At 54.3% G+C, this 12,897-nt stretch overlaps 1 protein-coding gene across 1 annotated transcript in view; it reads left to right on the forward strand.

The window, feature by feature from the left end:
- The first annotated feature begins 10,864 nt into the window (after window positions 1-10,864).
- The window catches only part of Micall2 (MICAL like 2), a 28,825-nt gene continuing 26,792 nt past the window's right edge, over window positions 10,865-12,897 (forward strand). Inside the window, 1 exon segment of the mRNA XM_028863195.2 lies at window positions 10,865-11,156. Within this exon segment, the coding sequence (XP_028719028.2) occupies window positions 11,014-11,156 (143 nt within the window). The 5' untranslated portion in view covers window positions 10,865-11,013.

Consider the following 12,897-nt stretch of genomic DNA (forward strand, 5'->3'; position numbering starts at 1 on the left):
CACCGGCCCAGTGACTTACTGGAAGCATGAGGAAGTAGAGTGCTGAAGGGATCTCAAGGGGTGGAGGAGGAGCCGGGTGTGGTGGCGCGCACCTTTGATCCCAGTACTCTGAGTTCGAGGCCAGCCTGGTCTACAAAGAGAGTTCCAGGACAGCCCCAGAGCTGTTGCTCAAAAAACAAGCCAACAAACAAAAAACAAACATAAAGGGAAAAGGGGAGGTAAAGAAGTGTTTTCCAGTGAAGTTCATCAACGCATTGATGGCTGCTGAGGACTCGGGAGTCTCACTTGCCCAAGGAGCAGTCTGGTTCCTGTAGCTTCAGGGAGGGAGACAAGGACCCTGAGGAGAGAAAGGTCAGCTAGAAGCTGTGTCCTCCTTGAGATAGGAAGATGTCACTCAGCAAGGCTTGGCCTCACCCAGAGTCAGGGCCACCAGAGAGTGGGGCTGGCCCAGGACAGGATCCTCTGCGGTGTCCAGGGCCCTACCAAAGCCTAAGCAGAGGGCTTCCGGCTGCCTGTCAGTGGCTCTGCACTTGGCTCCTGTTGGGGCTACAGGTCCTGGGAGGTTCTGGGGACTGTGCTGGGTCCCTGATCTCCTCATCCATGGTGGCAGTATAGCAGAGCTCCTGTGGAGATGTGCTGGATAAGGTATGTCCCTCTGGGAGCTGAGAGGTTGTCTAGGTCACCTTGGAGGTTGTTGGCCAGGATTCCGGCCTGCTCTCCTCTCCCTGGCTGGGCCTTCAGGCACATTTTGAGCCCAGGGAGGCTGTGGGGAAGAGTGTGATGCATGGCGTGCAGAACAGCTTCCAGTGCCACGTGAACGAACAGAGAGGGGATGTGATTAGACAGGGCCACACAGCCGACGGTACAGGCCGGTTTCCTCCATCCGTGTGTCCTGCTGCCCTCAGTACCAAGTCCTGTTTGCTGTGAGTGTAGAGGGTCGGGCCCTATTACAAGGGGTTCCTATCAATGAGATGAAGAGGATTAATAATGTATTTATAGCACATCGTTGTGGTAGCTGAGAATGATGTATAAATGTGCGGTAAATGTTTTATAATGTTTTTGTAACCCGTTATAAATGATAAATGGCTGACTCTAGATGCGGGATCAAATATTTATAACGCATTGTGCACAACGCTGGCCTGCAACAGTCCAGGAAAGCCATTAATAATAAAGTGGATGGAAATGTAAAAGTTGCAGGCATGCCCGGCAAAGCCAGTGGTAATGAAATGTAAAATTTGGCTGTTGGAAGCAGACCATGGCCCAAGCTCCAGCTGTGGCCAGTGTCTCCCATCTCTTGGAGGCCGAAAAGAGGCAAGAGAGAATGTCCATAAGGCCGTTCAAAGCTATTAATGTATCCACAGTGACCAGTACTCTTCCATGGGGCCTAATGAATTAGCTAGCGGGCCTAAAAGCAGGATCCACAGCCTGCTCTCCCTCTCCTGCCTGGAGCCTTGGAGATTGGGGGAGGAGACTTCCTGTGGCCATTCTGCTATGTGTGAGATCCAAGGTGATACTTCCCCGCCCCAGCCATCCACACAGTTCCATGAGCAAAGTCACGTTGGAGAGAGACCTCTGGGCGACATCAGGATGTAAAGGCTCTGACAAGTCCTGCAGGAAACGCTCACTCTGGGCCTTGCTGCACTGTTTGTTCTGTGCCTGCTCATCTCCTGCCCTGCTGTCGTCTCCCTCATGAGCCCGGGGCCAGCCACCACTTTAGGGGCACATCCACCGGTTGCAGGTCTCCAGGCTCTACCCTGTGAGGTACCCCACCCAGAGTGCAGCCACAAAGCCGTTACAGGCTACAGGGGAGAGGTGGACCACAGGACTGAGTGTGCGTGCGTGCGTGCGTGCGTGCGTGCGTGCGTGTGTGCCTGTGTGTGTGTGTGTGTGTGTACCCGCAGAGGCCAGACGAGGGCACCAGATCCCCTGGAGCTGAAGTTACAGGCGGTTGTAAGTCACCACACATGCGTTTGGGGAACGAGACCTGGGTCCTCTGTGAGAGTAGCACGCACTTTACAGTTGAGCCATCTCTCCAGCCTCCATGCTAGCTTTTGAGTTGATGTGAATCATACTTCCTTCTCCATCCCTTCCGGGTTCCTAGCTCTGCCTCTGCTGCCTTAAGAAGATGCAACACAGGCGGAAACAGGAAGCAGGGAAACTGAGGCTGTCCAGGAAGTTCTGCCCCAGACCAGAGAGGCCACAGAGAAAGACACCACTGGACTGGCTGGATCTCCAAACCCCTCCCCACATTGGGATGGGCAGAGCTGGTCTTGGAACCTTGTTTTCTTCAGCCAGAGTGAAAAAATGGGGCGTGAGGATGGCTGAAGAGGCCAGGGCAGGGCGGCTGCGCCCCCTAGCTCTCCCCCAAATCACCCTCTGGTCCCCGCCAGCTGCACCTCTGCCCACTCCTACCCCAGGGACTTTGTAAGCCTGGCCCTCTCGCCCTTCCTCCTCCTGAAGTGAGGCTGATGCACACATCCTTCAGGGCTCAGTTCTGACATCCTCTCCCTGGAGAAGTCTTCCAGCCTTCCGGATCCTTGTCCTGCTTCCACATGTGCAAGTGTGCCTGTTGTGACACAGACTGCCCCTGGATCTGTCTGGCCCTGTGGAATCACTCAACACACACACACACACACACAAACACATCACACACACCACACCACACAACCACACACACACACACACACACACACACACACACCTCCTAGGTGCCACTGTCTAGTCGTGAGGGCTTAACTTGCCCTAAGGGAGCCAAGCAAAAGGGTAGTTTCACCAAAGCCCGTGCCCACCTGCTCTTGGTGAGGATTCAGTCACTAGCGAGCACTGACTGAAAAGCTCCAGCATGCCTGGTACTTGGTATTACAGCAGGGAACCCACAGAGAGCTGTCCTGCCCACAAGGGGCTGCCGTTACAACAGGTTGAATGGAAAACAGTGAGAGGAACTTGGGGCTCAGTGTCAGGCAGGGGGGGGCGGCTCTCGGCAAGTAGGTGATATTGAGCAAACAGCCAACAGGAGTTGAGGGGAAACCAAGCAGACATGGGGCAAAGGTCCTGAGGCAGGAATGTCTGGCTGCATCCCAGGCACAGCTGCAGAGGGGGTGTGGGGATGATGAAGGGCCTGGACCAGAGAGAGCACCGTGCTCTGCTGTGAGGGAGGTGGTGGGGACTTAGGGACAGCATGGTGTGTCCAAACAGACAGGCACCCTGCCCCACTTAGCAGGTTCCATGGAATCCCAGGTGAGAAGTAGGGGAGCCATTGAGATGATCTGCAGCAGGTAGATTAGAGATCGGTGCTGAAGGCAAAACTCAAAAATATCCAAGAGTCATCCTGTGTGTCATCTAAGCAGCTGACAGGAGAAATGGCCTCAGCTATGTAGGGCTGGGATGGGTGGATCGGGGCCAGAGAGTCAGGCCTTCAGTTGGAGCAACACTGAACTTGGGGCTGCCTGGAGCCATCCAGGATGCTGGGCTCAGGCCAGAGGCAGATGCCTGGGATTCATCAGCAAGAATGTGAGTTTAGGAGCTGGAGAGATCACTTGGTAGTTAAGAGCACTTGCTGCTCTCACGGAGAACTGGAGTTTGGTCCCCAACACCAAGTCAGGTGGCTCATAGCCACCGTCCATGACTCCTGTTCCAGTAATTCCAATGCCTCTAGCACCTGTGGGTCCTGCAGCCCACACACGAACTCACTCTCAGACATACGTGTAATTTAAAAATAAATAGTCAGGCGGTGGTGGCGTATGCCTTCAATCCCAGCACTCAGGAGGCAGAGGCCAGCCTGGTCTACAGAGGGATTTCCAGGACAGCTGGGTGTACACAGAAACCATGTCTCAAAAACAAACAAACAGAAAACAAAAATACATTTGTTTGTTTTTCAAGACAAGGTCTAACTATGTAGCTCTGGCTCTTCTGGAACTCCCTCTGTAGACCAGGCTGGCCTTGAACTCACAGAGATCTGCCTGCCTCTGCCTCCTGAGTGCTGGGATTGGAGGTGTGTGCTACTATGTCCAGCTTTAAAAATAAAGTTTAAAAACCACCAACAAAACCAGAATGTTCAACTAAAGCTGTTGGTGGGTACCTACCAGTCATCCCAGTACTTAGAAGGCTGAGACCAGGAGTTCAAGACTAGCATGGGTTACACAGCAAGATCTTGACTCAGCATACAAACCCCAGCAAAGTGGCTTTTTGGAGCCCACTACTGATTGTGGGACACCTTGCACAGCTTTGATGCAGGTGGAGGGGCTTGGACCTGCCTCAACTGAATGTACCAGTCTCTGCAGACTCCCCTACTTTACCTTGTAGGAGGAGGAATGAGGGGTGGTTTGGGGGAAATCCTGAGAGGGGCGGGAGGAGGGAAGAGAGGGGAATCTGTGGTTCATACATAAAATAAATAAAAATTTCTTAATTAAAAAAAAAGCCAGGAAAAAAAACCAGCAAAAGAACCTGTTATGAATACACTAAGGGCAAGAGAGGGAAGGCAATCAAGGTTGGGACAGGAAGGACTCAAGAGAGGCACCAGTGGCCTCGGGATCTGGCTGTAGCCTACAGTGAAGCAGGATGGCCTTACCTGAGTGACTGTGGAAGTGGTGTGATTGGGGACTTCGGGAAGCAGGTTCCTGGGCACATGGAGATGGGACAGGGACAGCGTGGTCCACTGCTTTGTCTCGCTATGGAGGGAGAGGGAGGAGAGGGAATTTGTCTGCTGTGTGGAGATGGGAGAAGCCACAGATCTGGGAGGCTGCAAGGAGTGAGCTGCTTGGAAGGGTCTCAGGGGAGTCATCACAGCCCAGGGTGGTCACAGGAGATAAGTGGAGCCCATGGACTCATGCCGGGACAAGGGGGACAAGGTGGGAGTCTCCTGAGGGTTCCTCCAGAGACTCCCAATTTCTGAGTGCCGTGACACCCACAGTGTAGTAGGATGGAAACCTGTGTTCAGCTCCCATCCCCATGATTCTTGTCTGGGCTGCTGTAGCTCAGTAGAGAGTAGTACAGGTTGCACACTGCGCATCTCCAGGGGCAGCCATGTGGCTGATCTCATGGGCTCCTCAGCACATGTTGCTGTGACTCATCTCTGACTGCCTCCCCAAGGCTGTCCAGGCTCAGCCTACCTCATCCACAGGTGCGCCTGTCTGTCCTCCCAACCCTTGGAAATAGGACGCCCAAGACATACATCCTGTAAAAATAGTACAGGGAGCGCAGGGACCAAGAATCCCTGAGGGTGTGTGGTGGTGGGGGGCTCACCTCGACATGGGGGGCTCACCTCGGCATGGGGGCTCACCTCGGACATGGGGGGCTCACCTCGGACATGGGGGCTCACCTCGGACATGGGGGGCTCACCTCGGACATGGGGGGCTCACCTCGGACATGGGGGGCTCACCTCGGACATGGGGGGCTCACCTCGGACATGGGGGGGCTCACCTCGGACATGGGGGGCTCACCTCGGACATGGGGGCTCACCTCGGACATGGGGGCTCACCTCGGACATGGGGGGCTCACCTCGGACATGGGGGGCTCACCTCGGACATGGGGGGCTCACCTCGGACATGGCTGCAGCTGCAGTGATGATACTTCTGTGTCCTGTAGCTGAAGTCCTGGTCCTGCCTGGCCCACGGTCAGGACAAATCTCTCTCACCCGCCATTCCCGCAGCTGCTCAGACCCAAGCAAGTAAACACAGAGACTTATAAACTGTATGGCCATGGCAGGCTTCTTGCTGTCTAGTTCTTATATCTTAAATTAACCCATTTCTATAAATCTATACCTTGCCACGTGGCTTGTGGCTTAGCGGTGTCTTACATGTTGGCGGCTGGCGACTCCTGACTCAGCCTTCTTCCGCCCAGCATTCTCCTCTTTCCTTGTCCCACCTACACTATCCTTCCTGCCTGGCTACTGACCAATCAGCGTTTTATTTATCAATCAATCAAAGCAACATATATTCACAGCAAACAGGACATCCCACAGCAGTCCCCTTTTTAAATGTGTCTGTGTGTCTTTCCTACGTGTATGTATGTGCACCTTGTGCATTCAGTGCTGTTCTGTAGGGTTTCTTCCAAGACTGAAACATCCCATCCTACAGGGAAATACAGAAATTAAGACAGAAGGTAAACAACTCTAAGTAGTTTCTGGAAGTCCCTGAAACTGAGTAGATTCACTAGGCCCCTCCCCCCCCCACTGCTCTGAGACAAGCCAAGCTGCAAAGGAGACTCTCATACTAGACCAGCTAGCTGCCCCGAAGAGGTGCAGACCAACTGAGTCACTTGGAACGGACTCTCTTCAGCCCGTTGAGCTGCCTGCAGGCTGTGTGTGCCATGTGCTCCGGGTCCTCAGCTTTGGTGACCCGTCTTCCCGTGCTGAGGTGTGTTTTGCTGATGCATCTGCCTTTGATTCATTTCTGCTCCTGTAACTACTCACCCACATCCCTGTAACTAACCCCAATAAAGCTCACTGGTTCACCAAATTGGATTTTGGTGGTATCCATACTTTGGTCCGTTTGTTGTGGACTCCCTAAGGTGAGCAGACGTGTGTGTAGTGTCTCCCCAGGAAGTCTTGCCACACAACAAGTACCCACTGATGCCACACAAGTGCCCATAACAAGGTCCCCTGGGACTAGAGTTAAAGATAATTGTGAGCCACCATGTGGGTGCTGGAAATTGAATCCAAGTCCTTTGGAAGAGTAGCCAGTGCTCTTAATCACTGAGCCCTCTCTCCAGCTCCCTCCCTCCCTCCCTCCCTCCCTCCCTCCCTCCCTCCCTCCCTTCCCCCTTCTTCCTCCCTCCCTCCCTCTTCCCTACCTCTCTCTCTCTCTCTCTCTCTCTCTCTCTCTCTCTTCTTTCTTTCTTTCTTTCTTTCTGACAGGGTTTCTCTATGTGTAGCCCTGGCTGTCCTGGAACTCACTCTGTAGCCCAGGCTGGCCTTGAACTCACAGAGATCCACCTGCCTCTACCTCCTGAGTGCTGGGATTAAAGGCATGCACCGCCATTGCCCGACTGAGCTCCTATTATTTTACATATTTAAAAAAAAAGAGTCAAATCCAGCCAGGCGGCAGTGGTGCATGCCTTTAATCCCAGCACTCAGGGAGGCAGAGCTAGGTGAGTTCAAGGTCAACCTGGTCTACAGAGTGAGATCCAGGACAGGCACCAAAACTACACAGAGAAACCCTGTCTCGAAAAAGAAAAAAAAAAAAAAGTCAAATCCCCTGGAACTGGAGTTACAGAAGGCTGTGAATCACCATGTGAATGCTGCAAACATAATCTGGGTCCTCTACAGGAATAGCAAGCGCTTTAAGCTTTAACTGCTGAGTCATAGAAGTTCTTATTAACATTTTCCTGGGAATCGGTCAGTCTTGTGCGCTTTGTCTCTCAAGTCTGCATTTCTCTCTGTACTGATTCTCTCTCAGCATCTCTCTCTTAGTGTCTCTGTCTCTCAGTCTCTCCATGTATTTCTCTCTCTCTCTCTCTCTCTCTCTCTCTCTCTCTCTCTCTCTCTCTCTCTCTTTTGAGACAGGGTTTCTCTGTGTAGTTTTGGTACCTGTCCTGGAACTCGCTCTGTAGACCAGGCTGACCTCGAACTCACAGAGATCCGCCTGGCTCTGCCTCCCAAGTGCTGGGATTAAAGGCGTTTGCCACCACCGCCCGGCGACGCCTTTTTCTCTTTCTCTGTGTGTGTTTCTGCCTCTGTCTTTGTGTGTCCCTGTATCTCTGTCACTCGCAGACTGAAACTAGCAAAATGCCTTACAGGGTCCAGACAGCCCACCACCACCCAGGGGACCAATGTGAGCCAGAAAATCTCTACTGACCCTGCATTTATTGAGTGCCTACTGTGTGCATGCTCCCTTATGGGGGAAAAAGCTATGCTTTCCTTTACAGTAGGAGAAACTGAGGCTGGAGGTGGTTGGGAAGGCAGTGGGCTTGACACCCACCTTCCTGGCCTCCCAGGATAGGTCTATAGGTCTGTTACCCCAGACAATGGCCATCACCCATGAACGTTGTCTTGGGGAGAGCTGGGGCTAGGTGCCACTAGGGCAGAGGTGACAGGGTTTTGTGTGTGTGTGTGTGTGTGTGTGTGTGTGTGTTTTCTCAGACAGCCACTCGGGCCAGAATTGGCACTGGTGGTGAGGCTTCCAGTAGGATGGGCAAGCACTAGCTATAAGCAGGAGAATGCGGGGTGAAGGGAAGGCAGGAAGAAGCAGAGAGGGGCACCCAAAAGACTTCAGTGGCTCTCTGGGCCTGTTCAGTGGGCTCTTTGGAGAATGCTCTGTGTGGTCAGCCGGTGAACCAAGGCCCAAAGGGAACATGGCAGGGTGTGGCCAGCAGATAAGCAGGACTGGCAGGCTCTAGTACCTGATAAGGTTTCTGGACTTTACTCAGAAGAGAGCTAGCTGTAGGGGCTTCTGGAACATTCAAGGGGGTCTGCAAGGTGGACGAAGGTGCTGGTGTCATGTTGGGGCGAGATGTGGGAAGGCTGGCAATGGTGGGCAGATTAGGGTGTTCTGGCTTGGGGGACTCTGGAAAGGCAGGTTCTGTGAGGTGCTGGTGGTGACTTCATTGGTGGCCCCAGGGGACGAATGCCATCTGCAAGCTATTATGGCAGCAGGAGCTGGGGTGGGCCGCATGCAGAGGCTGGTCACATGGTGACCCTCGCGAAGAGTTTGGAGCTCAGACCCTGGCATGGCCCTCTCCGCCTTTGCTCACCCTTTCTTCCCATTTCCTGGCAGTTGCCTTTCTTACTAGCTTTTCCAGTTCTCGTAGCTGCTGCCCCGCGGGTTGGGAAAACCCGGTTCCGGGGACCGGGCTCTGGCTGAACGGGGCGTGAGGCCGCACTTTGTTCCCTGGATGAGAACGCTCAGGAGGATCAGCTGCTTCGACTGGGCAAGGGTTGGGGCTATAATCCCAAGCCACAGGCTTGTGCACTCTTTGGGACGAGGACCTCACTGCCCACTCACAGGTCCCACATCTGCTGCCTGTACCCGGGTGCCTCCTTGATGTCAGGCGATGGCTTGGGCACGGAAAACCTGTTTTCACCCCTTGTTGAGGGTGCACAGAAGCCACCTGGCTGCAGATCAGATGCCATGTTTGGGAAACCACCTACCTTCCTAAAGGTCCTGCCTAGACAAGCCTTGGGGCCCAGCTGGGAGGGGTCACCTCATTGTTGGGTAGTCTGGTCCATCTGACAACACACAGATTCCTGAGGGGGGAAAACATAGCGGTTGTGGTGCACGCCTTTAATCCCAGCACTCTAGATGCAGAGGCAGGTGGATCTCTGTAAGTTCTAGGCCAGCTTGGTCTACAGAGCGAGTTCTAGAACAGCCAGAGCTACACAGAGAAATCCTGTCTCAAAAAACAACCAAACAAACAAACAAACAAAAATTAAAACAAAACAAAACCAAACCCCAAAAAACATAGAGGGCAGTCACCTGGCTAATTGAGATCTGGAAGAGACACTTTCCTTAATCACGCTATCATCCACAGAGGCTTGAAGTAGAAAACAGACCCAACAAAAAAGCAGGAGGCCAAGACTCTCCTGGCTCCATAGAGACCTCTGGAGAGGTCCCCACAGCCTCTGTTTCCTCCTCTGTGAATGCAGAGAAGTTATTCTGGCTGGCTTGGCACCCCTGAGGGTGAAGGGAAACCAGGCAGCATTTTAATGTTTCAGACAGGGTCTCAGGTAGCCCAAGTCAACCTTGAACTCCGTATGTATCCGAGGATGAGCTTGACTTTCTGATCTTCCAGCCCCTCTAATCGCTGAGTGCTGGGATTCCAGATGTGTGCCATCACACACAGTTTATGCAGTGCTGAGCATGGGACAGGACCATGTATGACAGGCAAGCACTCTACCCACCACGCTGCACCCCAGCCTCAAACCTGACAGCTTTGTACACCCCGAAACAGGGAGCCTCCTTCTCTGAGGTTGCATGTATCCCAGCCTCTGCTTTCCCATTTGTTAAGAGGCCCTTCTTCCAATTCTGCACCGGGAGGTGCCTGGTGGTACAGGCCTGTCATCCCAGCAACTCCAGAGGCAAAATCAGGAGGATGGCAAGTTCAACAGTTAGTTCGAGACCAGCCTGGGCAACTAAGACTCTATCTTAATTTTTTTTTTCTTTTTTTTTAAAATAAAAGAACTGTGGTGGGTTTGAGCTGGAGAGATCAGTCAGTGGTCAAGAGCATTTGCTGCGCTTCCAGAGAACCTGGGGTTTAATTTTCAGCACCCGCACTGCAGCATGACTATCTCTAACTCCAGTTCCAGAGAAGGGGACCTCTTCAGGCCTCTTGGGGTACCAGGCACACAAGTGGCACAGATGCACGTAGAGACGACAGTCCATACACATAAAACAGAATTAAAAGTTAAAAAGAAAAAGAAAGAAAACTGTGGCTGGGGATGCTGCTCAGCTGGTGGCATGCAGGAAGCCCTGGGTTCCATCTCCAACACTGCATACACCAGGCATGGTGTGGTGCACATGCCTGTAATCTCAGCACTGAAGGAGGCGGAGGCAGGGGAATTACAAGCGCAAGGTCAGCCTTGCTTATATAATAAGTTAGAGGCCAGTCTGAGCTACAGAGGTCCCTGTCTCAAGGAAAACAAAAAAGAAAACCCCGACGCCTCTACTGGGAGTCATGGCTGAAGGCCAAGGCGGGAGCCGCCCAAAGCACCCGGCCCCTATTCTCCAAGTCCCAGGAAGGAGGGGGCGTGGTCTTCTGTGGGCGTGGCTTTCCTTTGGCGCGGGTGTGGCCTGAGCAAACTGGGGCGGGGCGGCGGGAACAGAGGCGCCCATGCGGAGCTTGGGGCTTGCGAGCCTCGGCCTCCAGGGGGCGTGGCCATACGGGGGCGGACCCGAATGGGCGGGGCCTCTAGGGGGCGGGGGCCGGCGGCCTCGCAGGCGCCTTTAGTGTGGGGCGCCGGTCGTGCTCTCTTCTTCCAACCCGGCTTGGTGGTCGGCGGGTCTGGGCCTCGTCCGCTTCTCGGGCCCGAGCGGGGCCTGTGGCCAGCTCCTCGAGTCGCCCGCCCGGCCCACCGCACGCATGGCGGCCATCAAGGCCCTGCAAGAGTGGTGCCGGCAGCAGTGCGAGGGCTACCGGGATGTGAGCATCACCAACATGACCACTTCGTTCCGCGACGGCCTGGCCTTCTGCGCGATCTTGCACCGGCACCGGCCTGACCTTATGTGAGTGTTCTTTGACCCCTCAGTCCGGCACCTCTGAGGTTGCCGTTGCAAACGGGAAACTGAGGCCACGCCTGCCCTCGGATCCGGGTCAGAGTTTGCAGACACACCCCTCTCAGATGGGCCACCCGGGGCAGGGCTGGGTACCGCAGGCATAGTCCGCTCGGTGGCCCCCAAGTCTGATGCAGTCAAGTGGCCTCTGTGCAGGCCACCAAGTGCAGCTGGGCCAGGGGCCAGGACGTGGGCTGTCCAGCCGGCTTAGTCAGTGGTGACTCAGGGTAGCGTCCGCCTTTCCCTGGCTCCCTGAGAAAGGGCAAAGGAGCAGCTCCTGGGGGCCTTCTGAGACCCTGTACTGTCCCGAGGTTTGGCCCCAAGATCAGGGTCACTTGAGGTGTCCAGCGGGAATACTTCCTCTCCTCCTGCTTGTCCAGGCATCTTTGAGAAAGCAGTCAAAGAGGGAAGTCCAAGCCTTTTAGCACCTTACGGTTACGGGGGACCATGGAGCCTGGGCCACCATCCCTGCAAGTCGCAGGAGTGGGCAGGGATGGGGTCTAAAGCCTCTACCAGAGAACAGCCTTGGCATAGGAAGTTGGGAAGCAAGCGGGCTGGGTCTTGTTGAGGGACCCTGGCTCACAGCTGAATCTGGTCTGTGAGTGATTCACTTAGCAAACACTTTGGCAGACTCTGTTACAGGGACTTAGGCTGGTGACCAGAGTCCTGGAATGGGACAAGATCACCTGTAGCCCATGCTCCTCTGAGAAAAGCTTTGTCCTGAGACATGGTAGCTAGAGTCAGAGTGGCTGGGAATGTTTCTCAGGGAGGGCTTGAGGCCAAGCGAGGCTCTAGGCAGCACTTGTGGAGCCGGCCTTATTCGGCTTCTTGCTGTGCAGACGGGGAAACTGAGGCTCGGAAAAAGAAAAAACCCAAAACTCTCATTCAGGTTACACAGCATGGCCACCAGAGCCAGGCCAGGTACCCCCTGGCTGCCTGGTGCCAAGCTTTGCTCTGCTCGGGAAGTGGGAATCTTGAGCAAGAAGCAGTATTCTGCTCTGTGGTTGTGAAATACACCCCCCTTCCCGGAGCTGCTTGGGGAGGCCCTGTGGCATGGGCCTCAGCCACCCTCAGGGAGGCATGGCAATTCAGTCACTCTCAGGGAGGTGTGTGAGGATGGTGTGACTTCGGTGGGCCATCAGCTATATGGCAAGTGGAAAGCTTTGATGAATGTTGGGCCAGGGATGCGGCCCTTGGAAGATGGACTTGGCCAGGTCTCTCTGGGTGGTGCAGGGGGAGGCTGGATGCTGATCCAGAGCAGGGAGCCTAGATGACAGATTTTCAGATGGAGGGGTGATGGTGTTGGTGTTGGCTGGCCCAGCAGCCTCCGTTGGTAACTGGACAGGGACAGGACCTTTGCAGATACAGTAGTGCCCACAGAAGAGGAGAGGTGTGCATGCAGAGGTGCTTGTCTGTGTACTTGTGTGTGCATGCGTGTGCCGGCACCAGCAAGTGTCAAATATCTGCTTGTTTAACTGACAGTTACTGAGTGCCTGCTGTATACTGTGTAAGATCACCTTGGTCCCCAGAGACAGAAAGAAGTTCAAAGTGATGACAGGGAACCAAGGGGCTGTGACAGGAAGGAGGCTGGAGGAAGAGGCGACTGCTGAGCTCCTCTCTGGGTGGGTTGTCTCACACATTGCTGACTTCCTTGCTGTCTGTCTGTCCCGGCTGGACTGGAGCTCCAGATGAT

Source organism: Peromyscus leucopus, chromosome 23, assembly GCF_004664715.2.
Source record: "Peromyscus leucopus breed LL Stock chromosome 23, UCI_PerLeu_2.1, whole genome shotgun sequence".
Lineage (NCBI taxonomy): Eukaryota > Metazoa > Chordata > Mammalia > Rodentia > Cricetidae > Peromyscus > Peromyscus leucopus.